General features: G+C 50.0%; 10 protein-coding genes across 10 annotated transcripts; 5 read left to right on the top strand and 5 right to left on the bottom strand.

Moving 5' to 3' along the window:
* Positions 1-232: 232 nt before the first annotated feature.
* N7487_002585 (kinetochore-associated Ndc80 complex subunit NDC80) lies at positions 233-2,579 on the bottom strand (the record flags this gene model as incomplete). The annotated part of the gene is made up of 2 exons (XM_056870332.1): positions 2,443-2,579; positions 233-2,386 (listed from the first exon to the last, which is right to left on the bottom strand). The coding sequence occupies exons 1-2, from the start codon at positions 2,485-2,487 to the stop codon at positions 233-235; spliced, it is 2,199 nt and encodes a 732-aa protein (XP_056735116.1). The 5' UTR covers positions 2,488-2,579.
* A 295-nt stretch (positions 2,580-2,874) lies between these two features.
* Positions 2,875-4,217, top strand: pex14 (putative peroxisomal membrane anchor protein (Pex14); the record flags this gene model as incomplete). The annotated part of the gene is made up of 5 exons (XM_056870333.1): positions 2,875-2,907; positions 2,982-2,988; positions 3,043-3,295; positions 3,349-3,433; positions 3,486-4,217. The coding sequence occupies 5 exons, from the start codon at positions 2,875-2,877 to the stop codon at positions 4,215-4,217; spliced, it is 1,110 nt and encodes a 369-aa protein (XP_056735117.1).
* A 302-nt stretch (positions 4,218-4,519) lies between these two features.
* On the top strand, positions 4,520-5,750 carry N7487_002587 (uncharacterized protein; the record flags this gene model as incomplete). The annotated part of the gene is made up of 3 exons (XM_056870334.1): positions 4,520-4,917; positions 4,968-5,260; positions 5,317-5,750. The coding sequence occupies 3 exons, from the start codon at positions 4,520-4,522 to the stop codon at positions 5,748-5,750; spliced, it is 1,125 nt and encodes a 374-aa protein (XP_056735118.1).
* Positions 5,751-6,447: 697 nt separating this feature from the next.
* On the top strand, positions 6,448-6,767 carry N7487_002588 (uncharacterized protein; the record flags this gene model as incomplete). Its single annotated transcript, XM_056870335.1, has 2 exons — positions 6,448-6,487; positions 6,538-6,767. 2 exons carry the CDS (start codon positions 6,448-6,450, stop codon positions 6,765-6,767), a joined length of 270 nt encoding a protein of 89 aa, XP_056735119.1.
* A 223-nt stretch (positions 6,768-6,990) lies between these two features.
* N7487_002589 (SMP-30/gluconolactonase/LRE family protein) lies at positions 6,991-8,096 on the bottom strand (the record flags this gene model as incomplete). The annotated part of the gene is made up of 2 exons (XM_056870336.1): positions 6,991-7,297; positions 7,375-8,096. The coding sequence occupies 2 exons, from the start codon at positions 8,094-8,096 to the stop codon at positions 6,991-6,993; spliced, it is 1,029 nt and encodes a 342-aa protein (XP_056735120.1).
* Positions 8,097-8,622: 526 nt separating this feature from the next.
* N7487_002590 (MFS transporter) lies at positions 8,623-10,550 on the top strand (the record flags this gene model as incomplete). The annotated part of the gene is made up of 6 exons (XM_056870337.1): positions 8,623-8,671; positions 8,931-9,208; positions 9,279-9,573; positions 9,661-9,753; positions 9,913-10,111; positions 10,154-10,550. 6 exons carry the CDS (start codon positions 8,623-8,625, stop codon positions 10,548-10,550), a joined length of 1,311 nt encoding a protein of 436 aa, XP_056735121.1.
* A 3,288-nt stretch (positions 10,551-13,838) lies between these two features.
* N7487_002591 (DUF453 domain protein) lies at positions 13,839-14,969 on the top strand (the record flags this gene model as incomplete). Its single annotated transcript, XM_056870338.1, has 1 exon — positions 13,839-14,969. One exon carries the CDS (start codon positions 13,839-13,841, stop codon positions 14,967-14,969), a length of 1,131 nt encoding a protein of 376 aa, XP_056735122.1.
* Positions 14,970-15,137: 168 nt separating this feature from the next.
* N7487_002592 (uncharacterized protein) lies at positions 15,138-17,668 on the bottom strand (the record flags this gene model as incomplete). Its single annotated transcript, XM_056870339.1, has 4 exons — positions 15,138-16,422; positions 16,595-16,654; positions 16,703-17,604; positions 17,657-17,668. The coding sequence occupies 4 exons, from the start codon at positions 17,666-17,668 to the stop codon at positions 15,138-15,140; spliced, it is 2,259 nt and encodes a 752-aa protein (XP_056735123.1).
* A 165-nt stretch (positions 17,669-17,833) lies between these two features.
* N7487_002593 (seipin) lies at positions 17,834-19,046 on the bottom strand (the record flags this gene model as incomplete). Its single annotated transcript, XM_056870340.1, has 4 exons — positions 17,834-18,188; positions 18,243-18,695; positions 18,749-18,933; positions 18,981-19,046. 4 exons carry the CDS (start codon positions 19,044-19,046, stop codon positions 17,834-17,836), a joined length of 1,059 nt encoding a protein of 352 aa, XP_056735124.1.
* A 652-nt stretch (positions 19,047-19,698) lies between these two features.
* Positions 19,699-26,809, bottom strand: N7487_002594 (CCR4-NOT core subunit CDC39; the record flags this gene model as incomplete). The annotated part of the gene is given in 5 exon segments (XM_056870341.1): positions 19,699-19,804; positions 19,854-25,726; positions 25,777-26,101; positions 26,154-26,698; positions 26,716-26,809. 5 exon segments carry the CDS (start codon positions 26,807-26,809, stop codon positions 19,739-19,741), a joined length of 6,903 nt encoding a protein of 2,300 aa, XP_056735125.1. The 3' UTR covers positions 19,699-19,738.
* Between the last annotated feature and the right edge of the window lie 1,047 nt (positions 26,810-27,856).

Raw genomic sequence — 27,856 nt, forward strand, 5'->3', positions numbered from 1 at the left:
CTTTTTGCTACGTACTTATTTATAGAAGCCTTCCTTTGGATTATTTCGGCTAAAAAACTTATGGCGATCGTTCTTTCTTTTACCTCCTAAAACAGGGACTCCTATACCCAAGGTACACTTATAATATTAAAACGATATATGCATTGCGCATCCTGAACTGACCCGGGGTATTGTACATGAAACCAACACCATTAAATTGAACACCAAATCATCAAATCATGACAAAGCAACTTCAAAGCTCCTCTTCAAGAACTTCTTCACCTCCAAGCTCTTGTTCCACTTCGTCAACCACAAAGCTCTCGTAGTCCTCGAGTCCCTTTTGAACATGTACTTTGAAGCGAATCACGTCGTTTAGCATTGTTTCGACGTTAGTGTGCAACTCCTCTCGGAGAGAATTTGCCCGAAGCGTCAGTTGCTCGTATTCGATATTGGTGTTCATCTCGCGCTGCTCCATCAATTGTACACTGTCACTGAGCGTAGCGCGCATCTTTGCCAATTCCTTCTCCATCTTCTCAATTTGGGCATCGGAGGCCAGCTTCTGAGTAGTTGTGATTTCCTTTGTTCGCTCAAACTCCTCCTCTGCTGCTCGGCGTCGATGCTCCAGAGCCTCGACCTCGCTTCGTTTCTCATCCATTGCCTCTTTGATGTTGTCGAGTAGATTGCGGCGCTCAAGGTCGTCATCAATCCCTTGCTTCCGTCGTTCATTGATCTCTTTCCGGAGTGATTGCAGGCTGTTTCGGACAGAGCCCCGTAGGTCTAAACTAAGCAAATGCGCCGGGTGGTAGCCAGTGAAAGGCTCCGCCAATAGGCGATCTCCCTCGGGAGAAATTCGGTTTGGAGGGCCACCAATCTGACTCGCGGAGAAATTGCTCTCATTAATATTGAGACTTAGTTCATAATCTTGGCCCTTCGCGTTCTCCGCAGCCGCGGGGATCAAGCTAGTTTGGTAGCCAAGAGTATTGTAAGCTTTCACGATCTGTTCTAGATCTTCCAGTTTCTGGCTAGCTTCCGCTTCCTTCTCCATGACACGGGCATGGGCCTCTTCGAGGCGAGCCACGGTATCTTCGAGATTCTTCTGCAGACGTTCTCGCTCTGAGTTCATGCGGTCGATATCCTGGATAGTGATGCCTTGGCGATCAACACTTGCTTGGAGATCGGAACGCTCAGATTCAGTGGCCTGAAGATCGGTATCGGTTTTCTGGATCTCCGCGTCGAGGAATTTTATGCGAGTCTCGTATTTTTCGATTTTGCCTTTGACGTTCTGGTTATAATCTTCAAATTTCCTCTTGTCATCCTCCAAGATACGGAAGTGTTTATCCAACTTGGCGATATCAGGAGCACTCTTCTCCACCTCTTCGATTTGATCGCGAAGAGCCCGGTTCTCCGCCTCTAGTGCCTCCATTTCCTGCACGTACCGCTCATTACCAACAGCAAATTCTCGCGACATGTTTTCAACATGCGGAACCAACCGCTTCTCCGCGGTGTCATCATCCTCGTCTTCACCACCCTGCAGCCAATCATGGTAGGCTTGAGTGAGGAAGCGGAAAATAATACGATCACCGCTGACATCGACACCCGCCTCAGCACAGGCATCATCATACTCGCCGGACTGATAGCGATCCATCATTTGTGCCAATTGCATCAACCAATGTAGCATTCCGAGGAAGGTCGACCAGTTCTGACCACCAACGGCTGCGATTTGTGACTTCGTAATGCCTTTCTCATACGGGTATCTAAGCTGTTTCAGGATTGGCGGTACTTCGGAGTCCATTGCTTTTTGGAACTTGTATCCTGGATCGATTCGATGATAGAGCCACTGGAAGATAAAGTTGAAATCCTTTTGGGTCGGCGAGCGAAGAGTGTTCTGCCCCAAGGAATGTTTCATCTCCAACTCGAACCCATGAATAGTCAAATACTCCAACAGTTCCTGGCCAATCCGTGCCTGGAAAGATCGGTCTCTGAGCGGGCGCGGGTCTCTGGGAACACCAGCCACGGTGGGAACTTGAGTGAAGAAAGATTGGTGTCCCATCGGTCCACCTGTAGATGGTCGCGAAAACACACTGCTTCTGCGCTGTGGGTTCTGAGGAGGCGCGGGATTGGAGGAAAGAGACCCTGGCGCATAGCTCTGCCGACTGGCACCCGCCCCACTGAACATGTTACTCGAGACTGATCGGCGAACAGATGAAAGGCCGGCATCAGCGCCATATGGTCCACCAATTGACATGCGCGTAAAGTTGGGCTGCTGCGGGCGACTAGTGGAGCCCATCAAGGAACTTCGGTGGTTCTGAGAGCTGAACGGGGGGTTTTGGAATCCGATAGAGCTTGCGCGCTTCAGTGCCGACTGCGGTTGGGGGATGGCGGAGAAGTTCTGTACACTCCCGAGAGTCTTGATCGCAATATAAATTAGCCCCAAGTCTTGCGCTGTATATGAGGAATCTATACTTCTCGGGGGCGCTTAATACTGAAAAGCCCAGTATCTTGCGACATGGTGATAAACAAGCCGCGAAGGCGGCAATAGACAAAGCGATCCTTTTGACAACTGGATTTTCGATATGGTTGTGTATAGATAAAGATTCAAGCTCCAAGTGGATTGCACCACACAATCTGAGAGGAGGGGTTTAATCTGGTTGTTTGGCAGCCACGAGGCGGGATTTAGGGTCGATGTAAACAAATGCGTGCCACTTTTCAAATGAGGTAGGCGGTGTGAGTTTAAAGGAAAAACAGTTTCGCCGATAATCACGAGACTCCCGGTCTGGGGAAGCCTTGGCGTTGGGGCGAGTTCCGAGGTCCAAATGGCGATTGCCGATGGGAGCGTCGCATCTCTCTCCCTAATTCATCTCTCCTGCACTTCACTGGCAGTCGACATCAATCATAATGGCTCCACGCGAGGAGCTTATTGCCTCAGCTGTAAGTTATTTATTGACATAGTGTCTCTACTATCATCCGCTTTCGGAGCTACCGCTAATATGTGTGTCCGTTAGATTACCTGTATGGATTATGAAGCACACGACTTGATGTGCAATGATCGCTGACTTTGTCTAGTCCTCCAGGACCCATCGGTTGCATCTTCACCCATTGAGAAGAGAGTCTCATTCCTTCAATCTAAGAACTTGACTCAAGAGGAAGTGGACATTGCCTTATCGCGAGTGGGCGAAGACCCGTCTGCTGCGGCCGCAGCTACAGCTTCGGCATCCCCGGCGCCTAGTTACTCTTCACAGCCAGTTCCTTACCGGCAACCACAGCCGCCTCAAGGATATGGCTATCCTCCATATAATCAATGGCAGCCCCCTCCTGAGTACGTTTACCTACCGATCGTCGCATGGTGTTTGAGACTAATCACATGAAAAGGCCACCCAAAAGAGATTGGCGTGACTGGTTTATTATGGCGACAGTCGTGGGTGGAGTTGGTTATGGGTTGTACACCGTCACAAAGGTATCGAATGGTCCCCTCTCTCAAAACTAATGGCGCTGATCAATCCATCCAGCGTTATATCGCACCTTTGATCGCCCCACCGACCCCTCCCCAGCTGGAGCAAGATAAAGAAAACATCGATGAGCAATTCTCACGCGCATTTACTCTAATCGAACAACTATCGACCGACACTGCTGCATTGAAGACCGCCGAGGAAGCCCGTACCGAGCGCTTGGATGGGGCTCTCAAGGACGTGGAGAATCTTGTTGCTGACCTCAAGAATTCATCCCGCCGAAGAGATGATGAGACTCGTCGCATTAGTGACGAAGTGAAGTCATTGAAGGATGCCATTCCCAAGGCCCTTGAAGGTGCTCGGGAAGGCAATGAGAACCGACTGAAGGAGCTCGGAACTGAGCTCAAGAGCTTGAAGACCTTGCTGGGCAACCGACTTGGTGGTAGCGGAGCTACCCCCGTTGCTGGCAGGACTATTGGATCCACTTCCATTCCCAGCATTCCTCGCCCGGCACCGGAAGAGACCCCCGCCACTTCCGCTCCTCCTGCCACCACCAACAGCTTGGCTGCTACTGTGACACCAGCTGAACAGGAGCCAACTCCAGCTGCTGCCCCGGTGAGCACAAGCCAGAGCCCCAACCCCCTCTCGCAGCTTGGTCGATCTGCCTCCATCCCGGCGTGGCAAATGGCCGCAGCCAACCGGTCTAAGGCCAACTCGCAGCCTAGTACACCTGCTACCCCTGCTGAGACCACCGCTAGCCCTAGCCTGGAGCAGAGTGCCCCTCCCAGCTAAAGTTGATTTGGGGTCGTTGAGTTATTGAATATTGTATACTTCTTCGCCTAGATGTATTTATCACAATGAAGTTTTTTTTTTTCCTGGACGAAACATTTGCTTCGTAATATAACAGCCTTTTTTTATGTATAAATTTGTAGTCAAAATTAACAAAATCGAGGCGAAGGATGCGTTGGAATCGAAAACCCGGGGATAATCTTGCCCAGGTGGTGGCCGAACCGATAAGCAGACCTGTCTTTTCTTATCAACCAAACTCCGCCAGACTTTCCAGAGCCTCTCAACCACGAAGGAAATCAGCGAAAATGCCTTCACCAACTCGCTCATCGCACCGAGATGCTTCTCCCTCTGCACCAAGCTCAAGCCGCCATCACCGCAGCCGCCACAGCCATTCCCACCGCCACCGGCCCCGAGAGAGCTCGCGCTCGCGCTCTCGCTCTCCGCACCGCTCAGACAGACACAGATCTCACCGTCACCACCGCCGTAGCGAAGACAGAGAGCGTGGACACAACGAGAGACGACACAGAGATGCTCCAGCAAAACCGGTCGTGCTCCCTTACCAAGCGCGCGAGCTATCAGGGCGCGACCTGAAGGTTTACGAGCCCATGTTTGGCATGTACTTGGATATCCAAAAAGGAAAATACATTGAAGACTTGAGCGAAGACGAGGTGAGAGGGCGATGGAAGAGTTTTACGCAAAAATGGTAGGTCTGAGGGTGTTCTTTGCTTGGCGCGATAAATACTGACATCACAGGAACCGTGGAGAACTCGCCGAGGGATGGTATGATCCCGTTACACTTGACAAGGCACGCCGGAGTGCAGAAGAAGAACTGGCAGCTGGTCCGAGAGGCGGGCGCGAATCGCCTGATTATACGCAGGCCCAGCGAACGACTAGTGAAGCCCCACAGAACCCGCCAGTAGGCGACGATGATGACGAAGATGAGGATGATGAGTACGGGCCTAGTCTGCCACAAGCTCGATCAGGGAGAGGTGGCCCACAAGCCGGCCCTGCAATCCCGACTATGCAAGATCTTGAGCTTAAAAGAGGTATGTTTTTCTACTCCTCCCCCGGGGATATGCCCAGAGTTCTGACCTTCTTATAGAATCTGCTATCGAGGATGCCATCGCTGCCCGCGGTGAGTCACGCGATCAGTACCGCGCTGAAATTCGTTCGCACAAATCCGAAATGCGCCATCTCCAAGACGAAATTGCGCCGCGGGCTGAGGCGGGCACACGGGAGAGAATGCTCGAGAAGCGGCGAGAAGTTGCTTCAAGCAACCGTGCATTTGCGGACGCGCGTGGTGGTTCACCCGAGGCAGCTCGGGATGAAGATTTAATGGGTGGGGACGATGAGTTCTCTGCCTTGAAACGGGAGAAGGAGAAAGATCAACGTAAGAAGAACGATCGTGAGATCCGGAGAGAGGAGATTCTTCGTGCGCGTACAGCGGAGCGAGAAGAGCGTGCGCAGGCATATCGACAGAAGGAGCAGGAGACTATGAGCTTCTTGCAAGCCCTGGCAAAGCAGCGATTTGGCTGAAAACTAAATAGCCCGTGTTCACGCGCCGTCCCCTTTCTGAGTGTCCTATATTCTTCACTGTCAGAGTCCTAAAATAATAATACATCTAAGCGGCGGGCCTGTGAATTACTAAATGCGGTTAATATAACGCCCGTATAATATACCAATAGTATTATGGGAGAGTGGTTAAAAGGCCATAAGGTATACGTCGAGGATTAGCCTCTATATTTACCCAACCTAAGCCCTATTAATCCCTGTTGGTGGCTATTGAAGGTTAAATTATTAAAACTATACCCCTAATTAGTAGAAATTGGTATGATTAAGACAGATTAGGAGTATATTCAGAGAGCTATACACTGTATAGGATGCACCTGATTAAAGACAACTTGATCCGCTCCGTACCTAGAAGATTGCTTGCTACGCGCAAAGAAAAGGGTTACTACACTAAGAATTAAATGCATTGGCTTCGTTAGCTAATTCCCTATCTTTTAATGCTAAAATCAATATATATTTACTATATTGGTGTGGTAAAATACATATTTGAATGTAGAAATATATAGTGGTTGGCGTGCGAGAGAAAACCGATTGTGGCAGAGCTCCAAGATTTCCGTCTCAAGGTCCTCGGACCACAACATTGAAGATATCGTGAGATAAGTGCCAGGCTGTTCTTGAGCACCTGAAAGACCGCAGTAAAGTAGCAGAGCGATGTGCCGGTAGCATGGGGACGATTCGACCTACGTTGTTGACGGCTCTGTCGGGTGAGATCCATCCTTGGCATTGATTGATGTCAGGCTAATTCGTGAAACAGAACAAGGTGACCAACAGCAAGACCCCAACGAACAACCGGACATAGCAGCTTACAACATAGGGCAAATGCCGTGTCCGGAAGATCATTTTCGTGACTTCGCTTTCGATAACCAAATCTTCTTTGACTCTTTTTGGTATGATTTGGCATTTGATGATTTCCAGCTTCGGTTGGGAAATCGCTCTCCTACTGCAGAAACTAAGGCTTTGTGGAAGTCCGAAGAGGAGGTGTAGTAGTAAAATAAAATAAAATAATAAAGGATAAATGGTGAGAGTACGAGGATAGAAGTGGCTTGACGCGTAACCATCTAGAAGTTCATAGGCAATAGAGTATGTAACAATAGCATAATACATAGTATAATACATAGCCCCTATAATAGAAGTGCGCAGAGTAGCAAGACTCCAATCAAAATATCATACTTCACGTTGTCACTCACCTGTACACTTCCGTGCTTCTTCAGTTCTTCCAAAGAGTGCTGCGCAGAGTGCTATTCAACTGCGCACGGTAGAGCTTGTGCTCGTTGAGAATGTACAATTGCCCTTTCTTGCCGAAAGAGAAGTTTGAAGAGCCACCACTAACCAAAATCTTTCCCAGTAAGACACCGCCAGACGACCAGACATTGACACCGTCACCGCAGCCAGCGTACACATTACCGTACTGATCAACCTTGAGACCATCAGGAATACCATCACTAGGCATGGCAAAGACCCGACGGTTAGTTAAGAAAGGCTGTCCGTTGATGGTGGACACATCGAAAGCATAGCTAGACCATGTTAGTCAAAAATTCCCCATCGCATCTCATTCATGCATAAATGAAAACCATCCCAGGGCTCAACTTACATAGTGGCAGGCTTCAGCACATCAGTAGTCCCATCACCGATTGTCTCGGCAGTATCGGAAATATACACGGTCTTCTCATCAGGCGAGAAAGAAATTCCATTAGGCCGAGCGAGTCCATCCGCAATAACGCGCACAGCCTTGGTAACAGGATCATACCGGTAAACCTGAGCTGGCAACTTGGGCTTCGGGCGAATACCCTGGAGCCAGCCATAGATAGGATCCGTGAACCAGAAGGAGCCGTCGCCGGCGACAACAACGTCGTTAAGGGAATTGAACTGGCGGCCGTAGAAGCCTCCCACGATGAACTCGGCCTTGTTCGGCGATTGTGCGGACATCTGCCATAGACCACCCGTGGTGTTCATAGTGCCTTGGTTGGCCCAGAGGATACCACCATCGTGGTTTACGCCGCCATTGGGCATGGGGATAGTTGAGTTGAGGATCTCGGCGGTGACGGGGTTTGCGGTCACGTTTACCTTTGAGATCTTGATGGTCGTTTCATTGGTAACTGGGTCAGTGAACATGTTGCTGGACACGAACAGTTCATCTGTTGTTGGGACATAGACGCTTGCCTCGTGGGCGAAGGGAAGGTCATTGTTCTCCAAGATGACCTCCAGCTTCGGGGCTGAGCCGAGGATGTTATAAAAGCCATTGTCATACACGGTGAATGCAGACGGAATGGAGGTACTGGCCGGGGAGGCAGCGTGTGTGAGAGAGGTGGTCATCGTGCGTGACTTTCTGTCGTGGGGTGGGTAGAAGTGTCTCGGAGATCTTCATCAGGGGGGACCCGCGACCTTATTTAAGGTTGAATTGAGAGTACCTAGGTGGCTTAGATTGACTGAGATGATGTCAGCAAACAGTGAATCCATGGACCCATGGATCCACTTCCTGCAGATGGACAACCTTACCACCTGCCCAGGTGGGCAAGCCCTCCAGTCCGCGGATAGAAGGTGGGTTAAATAATGGCTTGGCGCTGGGAAATTCGCCGAGATTTCACCTTATAGATCCACTTTTTAAGTTATCATGCATGATTGTTGACCGGGATATATTTAATCTCCCCGGTTTGCGCTGCCTATATCCCCAGGGTACAATGACTTGGAGGACTCAGGGTTCAAACCTCCTTTCGTAGGTGGTTTAGCGCCTGAAGGCAGGAAAATTAAGTTACCAGAATTACTATTACACAGGGCTCACTGTCTATGTTGTAGATGATCTTCTGCCTTGGGGGAATGACTTACTTTCCTTTCAACGACGATGATACTTACCGACCTGAACTGCCTGATCTATGGGAACGGACTCCTTCGTATGCCCCCACCCCTGGTCACCCTGACCGCGAATGGATTCTATACTAATATAGCACGATATCCGGGTTTACCTTGCTTGCCCCCCGGTTATGACCACCGAAATATATTTCTCTGTTTACCTTTTGCCCTGTGAAGCCACTACCTACTTCCTCAATCAAAGACTTGCTCACCATGGCAGTTGACGGAAACCATGTGTCGGAGAAGATCGAACCCTGTGCTCCCAAGATGATCTCATACTGGCGCCTGATTTTTGACCAGAGCATCGTGACCCCGAAATTATTGATTTCCCGTACTCCGGCTCAGGAACAGAAGAGGATCCTTACGCAGTGACATGGATTCCCAACGGTCCTCGCAATCCTATGCTTTTCAACCAGGTTAAAAAATGGACATTTACAATGCTGGTCGCTATTGCCACCTTGGTTGTGACACTCGTCTCATCAGCCTACACCGGAGGCATCGAAGAGATCGAGGAGCAGTTCCACATCGGAAGCGAACTGGCAACGCTTGGTGTGTCATTTTTCGTCCTGGGCTTCGCGGTACGTCAATTTTTCCCAAGTTATGTTGGGCCTATGTGGTCAAGAAGGGCACAACTCTAACATTGTATAGATTGGTCCGTTGCTCTGGGCTCCCTTAAGTGAATTGTTCGGGCGTCAGATTTTTTTCTCCGTGACCTACTGCGCCCTCACGGTTTTCAATGCTGGTGCTGCCGGTGCACAGAATAGCGGGACCCTTATCGCCCTTCGTTTCTTCGCCGGTGCCTTTGGGTCGTCGCCTCTTACTAACGCCGGCGGCCTTATCGCAGATATATTTCCCTCTAAGCAAAGAGGTATTGCCGTGAGTATTTTCGCTGCAGCTCCTTTCCTTAGACCGGTTCTGGGCCCTATTATCGGTGGATTTTTGGGTATGAACGCTGGCTAGAGATGGATTATAGGCTTCCTTGCCGCCTGCTCTGGTGCGGTATGGATTATATGCACTCTTATGATCCCAGAGACCTATGCTCCGGTGCTTCTTCGCCGTCGTGCAGACAAGCTTACTAAGATCACGGGCAATGTCTACAGGAGTAAGATTGAGATTGATCAAGGTAAGGCATCTCTTAAGAATTTATTTAGGGTTGTACTGTTTCGCCCTTAGATTCTATTGTTTCGGGAACCAATTGTATTCCTTTTGTCTCTGTATATGGCCATTATTTATGGTACCTTGTATATGATGTTCGCGGCATTCCCTATTGTCTACTAGGTAGATCGAGGGTGGAATCAGGGTATTGGTGGCCTAGCATTCCTAGGTATTGCGGTTGGTATGTTAGTTGCCACGGTCTACTTTGTGTTCGATAACAAGCGATATATCCAGGTCGAGGAAGCACATGATAGTTTTGCGCCTCCTGAGGCCCGGCTGAGGCCCTGCCTCATTGCTAGCGTGGCAATCCTAATCGGCCTGTTCTGGTTCGTATAGACCAACTATCCATCGATCCACTTTATGGTCAGTCTTGCGGCTGGTGTGCCCTTTGGCTTCGGAATGGTCCTGGTGTTTTTAAGCATTATAAACTACTTGATCGATACCTACACTATTTTCGCTGCATCTGTTCTAGCTGCCAACTCTGTCCTACGTTCTCTCTTCGGTGCCGCATTTCCCCTGTTCACTACCTATATATACAATAAGCTGGGTATCCACTGGGCCTCTTATGTCCCCGCATTCCTAGCTCTCGCCTACGTGCCATTCCCGTTTTTACTGTTCAAGTATAGCCCCACCATTCGCAAAGGCTGCAGATTCGCAGCCCAATCTGATGCTTTCATACGCAAGATTCAAGAGCAAACCAAGGCGTCTTCCAAAATTGAGGAAGAGAAGGAGCAAGAGAGAATTTCGGTTGGACCAAGGCCCTAGCACCGAATGATTCGATCTTGAGCAAGTCCGAATTCAACATCGAAAAGCGTCTGTTCACGGGGCACACCCACAGCTACGCTCATTCCACCACTTCGGCCCACGCGCCACTCAGCTTATCAAGACAACCAGTACGACATTGGCTTTGTCAGCCCGCGAGTCTTCCAAATTTGTGGCCACGACCTCTGCTCCCAACACTCCTTTCCCATGAACATACCACATCATGCAGCAAATATCTGGGTTGGTATACTTACAAAATGCCATTAAGTCTCTTAGATACGCTCGTTTTACATGCATTTTTCTTGTGCCCAATCTTTCCGCATCCACTACGTGTAGGCAGAGTGCGTTTAGCCAATAGAGGTGGTGAAATGGGCTGTTGAACGGCTGTAGGCGTAGGTGATCGAACGCGCTCTATAGCATGTGTAGGAAACTGTAGAACCTGCGAAGCCTCAGCGACTGTCAGGCCACCTTGGTGTGCTATCTGTCAAGTCGATCATGTACCTTTCTGCCGTTTCTTCTAGTTTATAGTGCGTAGATCACTGGCTTCTCTCGGGAGTAGTACTGTGTTATGCAAAGCAAGGTAGTCCCTTCAATGATTCGGTCAAGAATGGGTTTAGTAGGGCTCGGTGGGTTATGCGAAAGTTGCTTAACTATACGCAGGCAGCATGTGGTAACGTTGATCACGATAAAATTTCGACACTTGGACCGGTGCGGTACCAAGTGGGAACCAGTCCGTTCGTTCCAAGCCTACCCTTTTATCACATCCAGATTCATCTAGAGAAGGTGGTAAGCCTTGAAGTCAATACTAAGTATGCTTCTAACTATGCGTTAATTGCAGAGCATTCGGGTGCTCTTCACAGCAAGACACTCTAGTCCTCCCAGTAAATGGGCATACAGCCATCAGTATGGCCATGTGGTGTCAAAGTATTCTCTCGTCGCGTCCTTTAGCCTATTTTGATCGCTTGAAAGTCAGTACTGTGCCCATGAATTCGATTTACATTCTTAGTACATCACACTACCCAGGTATAACAATATGTACAATTCTATGAAACAACCGAGCGATTACCCAATCTTTGGATCACTGATTGTACTGGAAGTGCAGTATCAAGATGATTATCAAAGACCAAGCTTTTTACAACGCATTTCAGGTAACACGAATCAGGTCAAGGTGAGTCAATCTTATAATAACGCTATTATTTCATATTTTTTAAACAATAGAACCAATACTATACTAATATCTCAACCATCGAAAGCATCAAGATAATCACTTATTCTTCTGGGTATACCTTTTCTCTTGTCACGTTGCAGATCGCGAACCAATCGGGAGACAGGTGCAATCATCTCCTGCGGAAGATCCAAAACTAGACGACGAGCCCTTCATCGACGCCGTACCCCTCAACTGGCTTGTTGTTGGTGTCGCAATGGAGCTTTGCCTTGTGGCGGAAGTTCTGGCTGCGCTCTGCGAAAGACCATTGTCCGTTACGCTACACTTGCTACCCACATCAAAACCATCATCTAGGGCGCAGGTAGCGGTGGTGCCTTATTTATTTAAAAAGGAGACAGTGCCATCCTTCTTCACATTGACCCACGCGACTTGTCGTCCGTCTTCTTTGCCACAGATATCAAGCTTGACCGTCTCATTTTTCACCAAAGTACCTTTCATGGCAAAGCCTAGTGAACTTTCAGTATTCTGACAATCAAAACAACGAGCATCATTAAACCTATTTGAACAATCCCTTCCATCGAGACGTGCAAAATCGCAAGTGTCAGAGATGAAGCTTCTGGCTTTATACAAATGAATCTACATCCATTTTTTCGAGTAGTTGACATGTATTAAAATAACCCTTTTGATCTTCATATAAATTGATACATCTCCTTATTCCTAGAGGATTTTGCAAGTCCAAAATTGATAGATGGTCTTCCCACCATGCCAAAATACAGAGATCTCTCGATTTGTATATGATCAAAAGTTTCATTTTTAATATATGTCAACTACTCAAAAAAAAAAAAAGATAGATTCATTTGTATGGGGCCCAAAGCTTCATTTTTGACAGCTGTAGGATTAATAAATTTACCATACACTGTATAGAGAGGTGTAAAAAGCGGTTCTAAATAAGGCATTCTGGCATAAATTCCCACCTACAAAGGGGGGTTTGGACTCTGAGTCCTATAAGTCTTTGTACCCGGGGTAAGTTTCATCGACTTCATGGGACTGTGGTAGAATCTGCCAGTTCCATCATTGCCATGGTCCATAGCATGACGACATCAACAGTTCGACATCACGAGTTTTTGGGCGCGTGGAACTATACATTATACTACAGTCAGTGAAGTGTCTTCAATCGCCGTATGCCTTTGATATGAACACAAATGATAATGGTATTCTAGCATTCAACGCCGCATTGGTAATAGTTGGCTGCATGGTAGTAGCTTGGAAAGACCGAGATGATAGCCCCTCCACATGGGACACGGTGGACAAGTCCAGGGGTTATATTGAGAAGGCAATTTTAGCGCTTGGCCGACTTGATTCCGGGAATCGAGTAATAGCAAGATGCGTTGAATACCTTTCGCAGCTTGTCCTCATCTTGGATACTTTGAGTAAGTTAAACGTTCCCTTCAGGATCGGTGGCAACAGCTTAGTGCAATTACGCTTGCCACTTACAGAAACCATTAATCTTGCAAAGCTAAAATCGGCCAATATATCTTTTGAAATTCACCATGGCTGATGAAGTTTACATACAGCTTCGGATCGATGGCATCCAAGCAACACAGCGGCTTCTAGTATGCTCTCAGAGTACTTCGACGACCTTTTCACATCCGAATACACTGACACATTACCTCTCGCCCATCCGGGGGATTTTGTTATTGATTCGGATCTGGAATTTCTTAGGAACGGTTTCAATGCAGACGCGGAATGAAGCTGGAAGGGTACGGGGAACCTTGACTTTAAATCATTTGTATGACTACGTTGAATCAAATTCTGTATTTGGTAAATTCCATAGAATACATTAGCCAAATTCCACGAAAATCAATGAATTGGACCTCTTTTGTGTTGTAAATCCGATCTTACACCCTTGTACTCTGTCAATCGGCCCATCCGCTCGAACGGAACGGTCCGACACCGCCAGCGGAGTGGCTCCGAGGTACCTTGGTATTTAGACCATACATGATCTTTCCCAAACAATAACCAAGTTACTATATAAATCCAGCATGTTCAAACAACTATCTCGCCTACCATGCCGGTCACGATTGACCCCATTAGCACCCAGTAGCCGACGATATCTCCAAACCAAAATGCAACACTCTCTACCAGCAGCATACTACCGCGGCGGCACCTCCCGCGCAGTCTTCTTCAAGCAAGAAGACCTACCCCCGAACAGAGAAGACTGGGCCCCAATATTCCGCAGTGTAATCGGCAGTCCAGATCCCCATGGCCGACAACTAGACGGACTAGGGGGTGGACTATCCAGCCTCTCAAAGGTCTGCGTAGTCGGGGCATCGACACACGCCGAAGCCGATGTCGATTACACCTTCGTCTCCCTCGGCATTAAGAACACCGACGTCGACTATTCCAGTAATTGCGGGAATATGAGTTCCGCCGTCGGCCCCTTCGCCGTCGATTCACACGTGTTCCCCTTAGAGAACCCCAGCTCGGATTCAACCTCGGTACGCATCCACAACACCAACACAGGCAAGATCATCCGTTCATCCTTCCCTGTTGTTGACGGCGAAGCGGCCACCAGTGGGGACTTTGCTATTGACGGTGTCGCTGGTACTGCTGCCCGTGTCCAGCTCGATTTTATTAACCCCGCCGGCTCGGTTACGGGGAAACTCTTGCCTACCGGCAATGTCGTCGATACCTTTGATGGCATCAAGGCTACATGCATTGATGTGGGCAATCCGTGTGTCTTTGTGCAGGCGGTTGATCTCGACGTGAGTGGGAATTTGACTCCTGATGAGATCACTGCTCGTTCGGATTTGTTGTCGCGCTTGGACTCTATTCGTCGCCAGGCGGGTGTTAAGATGGGTATTGCGGATGAGACTGGAGCGGTTCCCGGTAGTGTTCCTAAGATCTGTATTGTGGCTGCCCCTTCTACTACCGATTCCAGAGATGTTGAGCAGAAACAGACGTCCGCTGATGTTGATCTTTTGGCTCGTGCTCTTTCTGTTGGACAGCCTCATAAGGCGGTTCCGATTACTGTTGCTTTGGCGCTTGCTGCTGCTGCTCGTGTGCCGCAGAGTACAGTGGCTGGTGTTGTGGATGAGAATCCCGTCGACAGTGCTGGTATTACGATCGGGCATGCCAGTGGGAATCTGCTGGTTGGTGCCGATTTCGGTGTAGATGGGGCATTGTCTTCTGCCACGGTCTTTAGTACAGCGCGCCGTTTGTTCGAGGGCCGTATTTTCTGGAAGAATGATACCTGAGCGAGCGAACGGTCTTTGATTAGCGGGAAGACTATGTAGATAACTGGACAGAACAAGTGCCATAAGAGAGGAGGAAAGACCTGATTATATGAAATATCCAAAGCAAAACTTTTATTCTTGTGTATCACAAGTGGTATATCTACATCATCATCTATTCTAATCCCATCTCTAAGCATGTCTCCCGAGATCAATATTAGCAACCAGCTTCATATCATCAGTGCCAGCCCCATCACCCAATCCAAAGAACGGCTTGACAGCAACATCAACCACCTCCTCAAACAAGCGCCCAACAACAGCCTCCTTCAAATTCTCACCAGTCTGCGCGAAATCAGGGTACGCGTTGAGCTCCAGCAGCCACACGTCTCCAGTAGCATCAACGAGGAAATCAACACCGAACAACTCAAACGCATTAGGCAGAGTCTGGAAATGAACCATCATACCCCGAGCCGCGGCCTCAAACACTTCACCTGTCACCGAGCAGATCTGGTCAAAGATCTTCTCCTTCCAGTCTGCACTGAGACCGGGGACGTGATGGTCGAGGTCCCAGAAGCGACGCACACTGCCTTCGTTCGAGCTACCGCCTTCCTGGAAACAGGTGTTGGTCAGATGACGAGCGAGGTCGGCGACGTCATCTACTTCTTCGTGTGGGGCGCAGTAGGCCTTGGCAGCGAAGAGCGCAAGCATCTCCTTGAAGACGTAGACTTTGAGGGAGCCAGAGGCGAGGACGTAGGTGCGGATGTGGAATTTTCGATTCGCAGACGACGGGAGGAGGAGGGGAGGGTCGATGTAGGGCTGTGCGAGGAAGTGGCGGAGCTGGGAAGTGACGATTCCTGTGTCTAAGCCAGCACTGCCGTCGGCTTCTGCGTCGTCGTCGGCGTTCGTCTCAGATCCACTCTCGTCGTCTGAGTCTTCTTCCCACTCCTCGAAGATCTCGCGTAGCTGGTCTTCGCTGTTGAAGATGCGAATTCCCTGACCTCGGTCACTCATACCGGGCTTGAGGATCCACCATTCCTTTTCAGAGTCGGGTCGCTCTTCGTTCTTGGCTAGGCTGTCGTTCAGCTCGTATGCTTCTAGCAGGGCATCGTCGAGGAATTCGGCATAGTCGAGTTCGAAATCGAAGGCGGGCTTGAAGTGGTGTCGTAGGATGCTATCAGGGTGTTTTGAGATCCAATTGGCCACTGTGTTTGAGAGATAGTGCTTGCGAATCAAAGCTTTCCGGATGATGTAGGCGCTTGAAAGAGACGTAGAGGATCTGGACATGATATGATCGAAGTCGAGGCGCTCATATTCGCGGTACTGGAAAAGTGGTGCGGAAGAGTCCGGTAGTTCGGACACAGAAGACACACGCTTGGAGGCACTTCCCAAGCGACGGGTCAATGCCCGGTCAACCATTTCTTGCACGTAGGAGTCATCGCAGTCGACGAGGGAGTACAACGAGGGTTGATTAGCCGATCTACAAGATCTCCATCTATCAGAAAAGGCGCCAATACAAGAAGAAAAGCAGATCAAAGGGGAGGGGACATGGTATCTAACAGCTAAGCCAGATATCTAAAGTGCATGCAACATGTAGATTTCGGATAGAACCCTCCATACCATGCTCCCATCATGTCAAAGTCTTCACTCACAGCTTAATCTCCCCCGAAATACCGGGTGCGAGCATGAAATTTGCCTTGAGAGGCGTGACACTGTGAAAAGTCAGTCGATGTTCATAACCAGAAGGGCATTGGACAAACCTAGTCATTTGCTCCTTGACGGTCCAGCCATCATTACCAGGCTCACTTTCCTCCACGCTTCGGTAAACATCCTGGAAGCTCGGAGCCCACTTGAAATGCTTGTGTTGAATTCGGGGTCCATATGCCGACTTCTCGCTATTACCGACAGTCTGATCCGGTTTCTTTGCTTCCGTCTCGCCTCCGTCGCGCAGCAGCTTTTCTTGCAAGTCGGGGTCGTCTGCAGCCGTAGGGTCGACAGCCTGGAAGCAGCTCCCGGTCCACGTATTCTGCAGCATGTTGGTATATAATACCTTATTCTCACTAACTCCAGGTTCAAGGGGAACATTGACGCTATAGAGGTGTACCTCGTCTGACCAGTTCGCGCAAAGGTGCTCAATCACCTTGACCGAATGGGCTGAGGCCTCTGCGATAATAACAGGGTCATGGTTTCGAGAGCTGAAAGCATACGACAGAGCAATTGACCGCTTGCCACAGCAGGCACCTTCCATCGCCGCGCCAATGGTTCCACTCGACAATGCGAATAGTGCGGTTGTGTTGCGGCCATAATTTGGACCAGACACAATGACATCGATAGGGCCACGTTCTTTGAAGTAGTGATATAGACCGATCTGGACACAGCTTGCGGGAGTGGAGTCGATCAGAACCCATTCGTCGCCTTCGTCGGGTTCACCATCACTGCCCCGGGGCAGATGGTGTATTGTCCCATCTTCTTGGTGGAGCGTTCCGGGACGGAAATAGGTAGGTTTCACGGATGCGCCTACGATGTGCGCTTTACCGATCCATGACCGTTGCTGGTGCGGGAGAATGACTGAGACCGTGTGGCCGGCAGACTGAAGCGAGTGAACGAGCGAATGCACGTACGGCGACGACTGGTTTGACGGAGGACCGTCGTCGTTGGTGACCTAGACAGAGATGAGTCTCCAAATTGACACTGTAAGAACTATATCTACATACCAGGATATGCATTGGGGGTGGGGTGGTTGAGATGTGAAGAATGGAGGGGAAGAAAGTTTCCCCCGCTTTGCGTTGTCGCCATCGGCCCAAATGATCCACAATGCCATTCACACTATATCATAACGACATTACACCATATAGCACCCAACCAGACTAGCTAGACCAATGAAATCACTTTCAATCTGTTTGTGTCAAATGACTCCGCCGTCTCTGTACTCCACGAGCTTCCGCGCTTTCTAGTCCAGAGCCTGCACCACCTTCATTGCCCTCAGCCGGATAACTAGAAAGCAACGTCCTTTCCTGCTCCTCCGGCTCCTCCTTTTTGACCTCGGAAGATTCATCAGAAGTATCCTGTTCCTCGGGATCTTCTTTGATAGAGTCTTCCGGCTCCTCCTTAATCTCATTCTTAGGCTCAGTCCCCAGAACCCAAGTCATCGCCAGCCACGTCAAGCCAGCAGAGAGTATGGAGACAGACCAGAACAGAGAACTGAAAACAATAAAAGAAGTAATCTTCCAGCGATACATAAGCCAGCTGTCAATCTGTTAGCCACATATCAAACATCCCGATCTCCCAAAAAGGACCTACCTAAGCCCCGTAAGCCTAGCACGGAATTCCACCCGAGCCGTATATATCTGCATCTTCAAGTCACTTTGAATCTCCAGTCGCAGGCTCTGCGGTAGATTCTGCACCCCCTTCGCAAACTCAAGCTCTTCCATCATCGGCACCTCCAGCGTCTCCGACTCCCGGTACCAGCCAACAACATAGAGGGGCATACGCGCTGCTCTGCGGGCAACATCCACCAGCGGTGAAGCATAGGTCATGATAGCAGGGCGGCGGGCCTGCGAGATGGGGGCATTATTCGGACCGGGTAGGAGGGATGACGCGGGGCGGGAGGAGAAGAGGGTGAGGTCGAGCATGAAGTTGCCTGTATCGAGGTTCGAGGGTGTGCGCGGAAGCTCGAGAGTCACGGATACGTCGTAGGGCTGGAGAGCCACGAACTCAGAGTCAAAGTTTGCTGTGCCCCAGGGGTTGCCATTGCTATGCGCGAGTTAGTTAAGCTCCGTGCCTGGTTGTGGAGAATGTGATCGTACCCGAATTGTAGATGGACTTCGCGCTGTAGTCCGACCGTGGGGATGAATTTGAAATAGAAGATGCCATAGGCAATTGCGGAGATTCCTATTAGGAACGCTGCGGCGCCCATGAACAGCAGCGTGTTTAGGTATAGCCGTAAGGCGGACTTCGATACCAGCGCGCGAAACGGCGCGAGGACCGCGTCCTGTCTTGCGTCAGTTACAATTGGGAAACGTGCATCAATATACCCACCATGATGACTGCCCTAGCAGAAGATGAGCCATATTCGGACTCTTCTCCAAATTCCGAGTCCGCCATTGTAGAGAGAATAGTTGGCAGAAACAAGCCTGGAAGTTGAGGTCTCTTGAGGCTTATCCTGTTATCGTCGTTATCTGCACCGAGGTCTCCGTCCAACCTTGGAAGCTTCGCCCTACAACTATGTGCATACGATGATATCTACCAATTCCTTTCCCCTTTCTTTAGCATCTGATAGTTGTACGCCTACAAATAGACGAGACCTCTAGGGGTTATTCCCTTATAGATATATCCAGTCTAGGGCGTGAGTCCTAGGAAGTTTGAGTGACAAAGAGATGCGGTTCATTAAACTATATGAAGCCATATGGAGGTTCCAAAAAGAAGCTACAATGATCATAAGAATAGTAAATTAGCATTTCCCCATGCAGATAATGAAGACACCGTCAACTCCAGCTTTTACAGTCTTATCATTACAGGTCGCGGGGAGCATGAGACGCGAAAAAATATCATGGAACCTCAAGTCATGCGGAAATCGTAAGAGAAAAAGGTAAATATGCATGCCATCACCGCGGCTAACCCCTGCCGTAACATGAAACTGAAAAGATAAAATGGAAAAAGGCGCAAAGGAGCAATTGCGGAAGAGAACCCCGTGAAAATTACATGCAACGAAGTACTCCTGTACCGCCCGAGTCACCAGAGAAAGAACTTGAGGAGAGATATATGGAAGGAGAGGAGGTTGAGAAGCCCAGAGAATCTTAGGTGATGGGCCTAGGGCTCTGTTGTTGGATGTGTTGGAGAAGAGCGTCGAAAAGACGGCCGATCTGAGTTGTTAGTATCGCGAGATTGTGAGAAGATTGGTGGTTAGCTTACCTCAGGTGCCGCCTGAATAAAGGGGAGGCGGAAGAATGAGTAGCTCCGGTTCTGGAGGAGCTCCTGCAAGGTGATGATCAGACCCCATGGATGCGGGCGGTGGACAATCAGTCGCTCCAACAACACACGAATGATTTGCTGGCGAATATCCGAGTCATCTTGCTCAGAGTAGTCCACACCAAACAGACGGAGGATGGTGAAGCTAAAGAAGTAGGTGTGGCTATTGGGGTAGCGAAGCTGGTTGGCCATTGCACTAAGCAAGTAGTAGCGACTTTCAGGTCGCAGAACTTGGGCGATCTTCTCCAGAAGAGCAGCATGAGTCGAGTTCTCAAAGGCGCTGCGGGTGTTGCCCTTGGAAGCATGCTCCACTGCGGCTTGTTGGCCAATATACAATACAAGCGCATTAACCAGGACGACATCCACCTCGATAGGGACAAAGAAGAGGCCTGTGTCCTTGGTATCAGGGTTAAGAATGGCATCGCAAAGCTGCTGAACAGCAGACTCAGAGATGCTCTCGTTCTGGAGCACACCATCAACGACGTCCTTGATGTTGGCGAGCTGCAAAGGAGCAACGATGTCACCAGCAATCTTGGGTATTTCCCGCATCTCCTCGATACGCTCGACCTTCAAGCCTTCGCGGAAAGGATCAGGAAGTTTCTGGAACGAGGAGGGGTATGCACTGAGGACAAGGTTGCGAAGCTGAGCGCAATGGGCCGGGATCACATTGCAGAACTGGAAATGGTTCTCAGCCACGAACTCGGGGAAATCGTGGTGCAGAATCAACAAGATACGGAGAACGCCCTTGTATAGATCTTTGGCAACGTATGTGATGTTGGCAGCCTTTAGTTGCTCGCCCATGTAGGACAGCAAGGCTTGCATGATTTCGCAGTAAGGTGCCCATCCTGCACGATCAGGCATGTTGAGCATGTCAGACATGAAGACGCGGTGGGAGACCAAGCAAAGCCAGCCATAAACGAACCCGGGCACATAACGGGGTTGGAAGGAGAGGAATTTGTTAGCCAATGCGAAAATCATTCCTTGGTGCTGCTCAGTGTGCTGGAGGCCGTTCATGGAATACTCGCACAGGATGCTTGAGAAGAGACGGAAGAATACGCGCTGGTTGAAAGCTTCTCCTCGCATGACCTGGTGGTGGTTGAGGACCAGGACCAAGAGAGACAGAATAGAGTTAAAGTACGTAGCCTTGCTGGCTTTGACGGCGCCAGCGCTCTCGCCCTGGAATCTGACGAGAAGAATGACGAGCTTAGCGAGAGCATCAATGTAGAGGAAGGCCTCGTCAAGGCTGCCGTTGGGGTTCTGAGACTCATGCTCAAACATGGCGACAGAAATGTCGATGCTGAGACGGAAGAATAGTGCGGAATCCTCCTGGTTGTTCATCACTTGGCGGTTGTGGAGGTCCTGAAGGAAAGAGTGGAAGGTGCGGTCGGTTGCACCGGGGGCCTTGTAAATACCGATCCACTCGCTGAATATGTACTCCATTTGGTCTCGCTTGGATCTGGCTTGGTCACTGAGGAGAGTGTTGACGACCTCGGGAATACCGGACTCGCGCAGCTTTCGCACGATTTCAAGGCCTGGGGCCACGCTGGCATCCTCGGCAAGCCATTGGCTCATGGCATCTAGACTGCCGGAGAAGTCTGATCTAAGGGCCGAGGGTTCCTCATTGAAAAGAACACGATCCATCAGGTTACCCAGCAACTCCAAAGCGGGCACATTCCTGGATTGAATGAGTCGGGTCAGGTTCGTATCGACCCGACGGATGTCCAGGAGACCTGCGTCAATGAGAGCAACGGTGACCGGCACATTGAACATGTGCTCATCATCAACTTCGGAGAGTAGTGCCCATGTGTACCGAGCAATGAGACTGGACATATCACACAACTTGGCAAGAAGGTGCACGAGAACTTCAATCTCGAGGGATCCATGTGGCTGGGAATACAGAAGGGTGCAAACCTTCAAGGAGGTGAGTCGTGCTAGCTCCTCTCCGTTCGTCGCGCCCAGAATGCTGCGCAATGCTTGGTTGTATTCTTGAAGAACTGCACTATCTCTGCCAAGATCCTTGACGTGTTCTTCAGGGGCAGTGCGAGCAGATTGCTGTAGGTCGGAGACTAGACTTTCAACTCTTTCCCGGGGGCTTTGAGCATCGAGGAACCCGTTGGTCTGAACGGGGGGCATTTGAGAAACAGCAGGCTGCGTCTGGGGGGTTCTGTGAGGGATGGCTGGCTGCTCAGCCGGAGTGGAAAGGTTTGGAATAGCAGGGTAGGATTCTCCAAGCACGTCGGGGAGCTGACGGCCGGCCGATGCATCAGTGGATGGCGCTGGGCCTCGAGATTGACGGGCAAACTCTTCGTAGATGGCAAGTTGCTCCTTGTTGAGACCACCTGGTGCTTGGCGGTAAGGCTCCGGAATGAACAATCCCCAACGGTTCATTGAAGGATCAATGAAAGGATCGTTAGAGCGACTAGCCTGGTGGCGACGACGGGCCTCCAATTGAGGCTCAATCACCTTCTCGATCTCAGGCAGCGACTTTTCCTCTGCCGCTTTCTCGACAATGCCACAGGCAGCATCAAGGTTATCATTGACACACATAAGAATCAAGCCCTCGGGCATAGGCTGCTCGGAATAGTCTTGCTGAATCATGCGGATGTAGTTGGTCATGCTAACCTTGAGAGGCTCTTTACAGGTGACGAGTGCCAGGCTACCGGCAAGTTGTCTAACCATGATGCCCGCGGCATGGCGCACACGTTCCTCATCAGGTTCCATGGCAAAGTCCTTGGAAACAAGCTGCACAGTGGAAATGGACGCAATAGTGACAGAGCGCTCAACGACGGGAGTAATGATCTCGGCAATGGCACGCTCGACTGCGGTGTGCACGATCTGTTTGAGAATGGTGGGATCGACCATGCTGCTCGCCGATGAGGGCAGGACAAGGATCTTGTCCAGGCTTGGCAGTGTTGACATGATGGCGGCAGGAGACAGCCTCTCGTTCCGGATAGCCGGGTTGATAGCGCTGAGGGACAGATCCTCAAATGGCTCAGTAAGACCCTCTGGGGCATTGACAGTGGGCAGTGGTTCCTCGACATGTGCAGCACGATCACGAATGACGATTGCAGGCTCAATTGTCTTGTGGTCGAGATCAAGATCTTTACAGAGGACTTCAATCTCAAACTTGAGATTGAGCTTCAATTCAGCGAAATGATAAAGCTCCAACAGCAGGCCCAAAATATCCATCAGCCAGGGGTTAGGTGGCTTGAAGACCGTGGATTTGGTAGCCTGCACGAGAACTTTGCAGGTGAAGGGGATCGTAACCATGAGGCGTTGGGTGTCATAGCCCTCAAGGAGCAGGCCCTTGAAGTAGATGTTCTTGTGCTTAATAGGTTTGTCTTTGGCAATAGTCAACGAACCAAGCCAAGCACCAAGGTTCTTCAGGTGACCGCGATCAGTGGACGAGGTTAATGTGCCTTCTGAGTTGATCAACTTAGCGACACTGACATAGGTCTCTCGCAGGACCTCAGCCCAAAGAATCTTGTCTCCAATGCGCCCAAGAAGGTCAAGATACAGCTGCTGGAAATTGGGTTGCAATTTCGCACGTTCTTCCACCAGGTACGCGGCGAACCACTGGTGGTGTTGGTCGCGCAACACTTCTTGAAGATCTTCAAGTTTCTCGTCAATGTTCTGCTCCGAAACATTGTTGAGAACGAAAAGAATCTTGTCCTGGATGTCTTCATCCGGGTCTTCGTAGAGTTCAGATCGAAGAGGCGGGTCAAGTTGAACAGCACGGAACTTACGCACAGAGCCATCGCCGATGGGAGAGTCGATTGAATTGCCATTGGTCAGGGGCACAGAAGCAAGACCATCGAAGGGTCCTGTCTCCGCTTCGCCAATCTGATTTCCTTGTTCACGGAGCACCTCCTCTGCCTTTTGGTAGATGGGGGTACCTTGAAGAGAGGGAATTTGGAAGAGCAGATGGCAGAACCCAGCCCATTCAGGAAGACGGTTGATCAACTGCTCAATCGCTTCCACACCGAACTTGTACATCGGGTCATGGGGTTCGTGTTCGCGGACAGCCTCGAGGATCATACCGAGACCGACCTTCAACGTGATGCCGTCAACAAGACGGAAGTTGATGATGCCACCAAACATGACTGCAGTCTTGGTCAGAGCCTCAAGCGGGTACTCATGGTAGCAATGATATTCGTCGATCAGGCCGTGTACCATGCAGGCGAACAGATCTTGTTCTGTGGGGTCCCGCGAAGACTTGTATTTGCGCATCAACTCCAGCATCTCACGCAGCGAGAGTTCCTCGTGGTACATTTTGCCAAAGAGCTCTTGCATTTGCTTGTCAATTGAGTCAGGCAACGTGTTGCCGTTCTCCCCATTGGCGTCGATGATATCATCGAACCCTTCGCCGTAGTTGATCAGGCGAGGGTATGTCTGGATGCAAATTCGTTGAACGGGGGTGAGATTTTCGCGGTCTCCAACGTATTCCTCCAATACAGACAAAAGCGTATAAACAGTCTTGACTGCGAGGCTAACCATTTGATGGGCGGACTGCTCCTTCCGCTGGACATGCAATTCGTCCTCGGCTTTGATTCGCAGGAATTTGGAAAGCAGACCACCCATATCAATAGCGCCTTTCTGTGCGGCATTCCGAACCCACTGCTCAAGGTCGAAGGGACTCTTGCGGTGAGAGTAGCAGGCGAGATCGAGGGCAAGACCGTTGGTGAACCCAAGGAGGTAATCGAGCCATCCGTATGCCGCGGCGTGCTCATAGATCACAGCGGTGGACGTGGGATCCTGTGTGAAGGTGGTGAAAAGCTGCTCTGCTACCCATTGTCGATCTTGTCGCCAGGCGCCGTGGAGAGCAAGCTGATACCCATCCTCTTGCTTCGAGATGAAGACAATGAATGTGCGCAGCACAAAGCTCTGCTGAACACTCGACCACGGCTGGGGAACAGCAAGAGCGGAAACGAGGAAGACTGGCAAATCGAATTGAACAACCGCTTTTATAAGGAGCTGGCTTTCTGTCGCAGCCCACGAAGCCTGAGAGAACAAAGCAAGGTCGAAAATTGCCTTCATAGCGTCCATGGACCGAAGAGGTGACTTTGCCGCACGCTCGCCTTGCAATTTGACGATATCAGGGGCATCTTCAAAGAAGTCAGTGGGGAAAGTTGCGCGAAGATTCGTGATGTGCGATGGGTCGATCCGAGAGGCCACAAAAGCTGTCAGGAATGACATCTGCGTGTCACGGTGCTCCCAGTCTCCACCCCAAAGCTTTTGAACATCCAAAGACGAGTCGTCGACAGACATGGTGGAAAGAACGCTGTACAATTTGGCGAATTGCTTAGGATCCACTCGGAGGCCCTCACGATCGAAATGGCGGAGCACCAGGGGCCAATTGATAGGCTTGTCGTTATATGCACTTAGGAATGTCTCCAGTGAGAATTGTTCCCAATATTGCGACAAGATCATGAAGAGAAGAGCGCTGGCTAGATGTTCTTCGCCCCAGTTCTTCTGGTCTGAATTTAGCAATTCACTTATTGTCTCGATATTTGCAGTGGCACGAGCTCCCTTGGCGTGAAGCTGTCGCACGAGGACATATTGAGGGTTGACAAAATTGAACATCTGTAGGGCAGAGGAAACTTCGAATGGCATATCCAAGCCAAGTTTTTGGTATCGCAGATTGGCCGCGTAAACAAGTTTCGCCTTGACATCGTCGGTAAAATTGCGGGGAGGGTATAGGATGAAACGTTCAATCGTCATGCCAAGGAAGGAGTTGTGATAATCCTTGGTCACTTCGTTGGGACTCGCCAAGCTCTGCAAGAAAGGGGCAATGGAATTTGAGAGGATGGCATCGGCTATCGGGGATGGTTAGAGATAATCAAGAGGCGTAAAGCAGCAAACATACCTTTAGCACGAAGATCTGACTTGCTGGTCAACTTAAAGGCCAAGGCAAGTGCAACCTTGACAACTGGGTCGAGACGGAAATGATCCAGGAAAGTAGAAAGGTCGAAATCGCGGAAGATATCTCCTTCAGACGTATCTACTGTCTCAGCGATTTTCTGAGCTTGCTCCATGTCGGAAGACACTTTCTGCAGCTCCTGGACAAGGAGGGGGTAGTTGCCCGCATTCTCAACGGACTTGTTGACGCCCGGGAAGATTTGTGGCGCATTTCCTGTTAGGAGGCGGCGAAAGTACTTGGAAAAGACCTCCATTCCGTTTGATGTCACAAGCTGCGGTAATTAGAATCGAGTGGGGTTTGAGATATATGGCAGTACCACCAACCTTGTGTATCTGGGCAGCCTTTGTCTCCCACTTCTCTTTTCCTTCCTTCTCTGTAATAGAATCCAGCAACAGGAACACCTGAGCAATGGAGATTTTGGTGAGCGACGATTGGCTCGAGTGGGCGGCTATTGAGCCCGGCTTGTCAGAAGCGAAGCCTGTGGGAGAATTCACGGTTGTTCCGGACGAGAGCGGCGAGAAGACGCCTCTGGAAGATCCCGGCCCACCACCTCCTCCCCCAGTACCTCCTCCACCCGGGGTGGAGCCTGTAGCAGAGGCCAAATGGGACCCTATGGAAGGGGTGTGAGCTCGGAACTTAGGAGACGAGAGGGTTGTTGCGTGCTGTTGTGAGCCAGATTGCAGTGATGTGAAGGGCGAAGATGTATGCTTGGGACTTCCACCGGAGAGACCCCTGGCAGAGCTCAGCACGGCAGAAAAAGAAGACTGTGTCGAAACTCCAAGGCCTGCGTCCAAGCCCCGGGAAGCCGTGGGGGAGCGGCGGAGGATATGTTGGTCGCGAGTGGAGTCAACCCACGACGTGCGCCGGACTGCGACACGGACCGACCCCAGGCACCAATATCGGTCCTGGTCGAAGAAGATTTATCGGTGCCAGAAGCAATCGACGATTGGGCGGAAGGGTGAGGGGGAGGGAAGGTCATCTAGGAGACGCGATCATTTGATCTGGAGGTCCAAAGACAGATTTTTAAGAGTCACAGGCGCAATAAACGGGGGGAAATCGATAAAGCAGATCAATGAGATAGACGTGAGATCATGCGATATCGAGAGAGGGAGGGTATTGGGGAAAGAAGATGACACTGTGGGAGAGGAATGGATGGGGGAACGATGAGATGGAGAGGTTGCAAGAGGAATGGGGTGCAAGGTGCGAGTTGTCGGAAGTGTGCCTGCCTCAGGTGTCGAGCGGGAGCTCCCAATCAGGCACCGGGGGATATAAGGCACACCTTGCCGCCTTTCAAGTGTCGAAGGAGTGCTTGAGCTTTACCCTATTTTAGACTTGATGATTGTGTGATTTTTTCTTCCTTTGTCGGTCATTGTCCATCATTTCCAACCTGCATGCTGGGGATGGAAGACAGTCACGTGTGGTGTCTATGCACGTGATGGTTGGCTGAGTCAGCTACTCTGGGGTACCCACATGCCGCTGCACGGGTCCGTGAATGCTATGCCTACCTACGCTAATGAAGCAATACCTGTTACAAAGTTGTAGTCCGAGGATAACCCAGCGAAATTAGAATATGAAGTACTTCAGCTTCGACTCTCCTATATATATACTCTTCCTCTGAGATTCACGGGGTAGGAATTCTTTAAAAGCCAATACGCTATGTTATCTAAACAGGGTTAAGCAAAATATATTTTCCATCTTCCAATATTATTGAGAGAGATGATGATAGAACTACTTCTTCATCAAATGCTAAGATAGGATAAAATTTAACCTAGCATCCTAAGAACATAGAACATAGCAGACGAGAACGATATATGATCAAGCATATCGCAGTACCTAAACCATACCAATCCAATGAACGCCAGATTCGACACCAGTAAGAAGAGCCGATCAAAAGATAGAGTAAATATAGCCCAGAAAAATGAAAGAATAACTCGCAAAGTAACGAGAATCATGTCATACCGCAATGACAGTCGGCAAAAAAAAAGAGGGAGAGGCATAGTCACGGAGAATGCAAGAAACGAAACAT

Source organism: Penicillium crustosum (assembly GCF_028827405.1).
Source record: "Penicillium crustosum strain IBT 35664 chromosome Unknown utg000001l_segment0_segment0, whole genome shotgun sequence".
In the NCBI taxonomy this organism is placed as follows: domain Eukaryota; kingdom Fungi; phylum Ascomycota; class Eurotiomycetes; order Eurotiales; family Aspergillaceae; genus Penicillium; species Penicillium crustosum.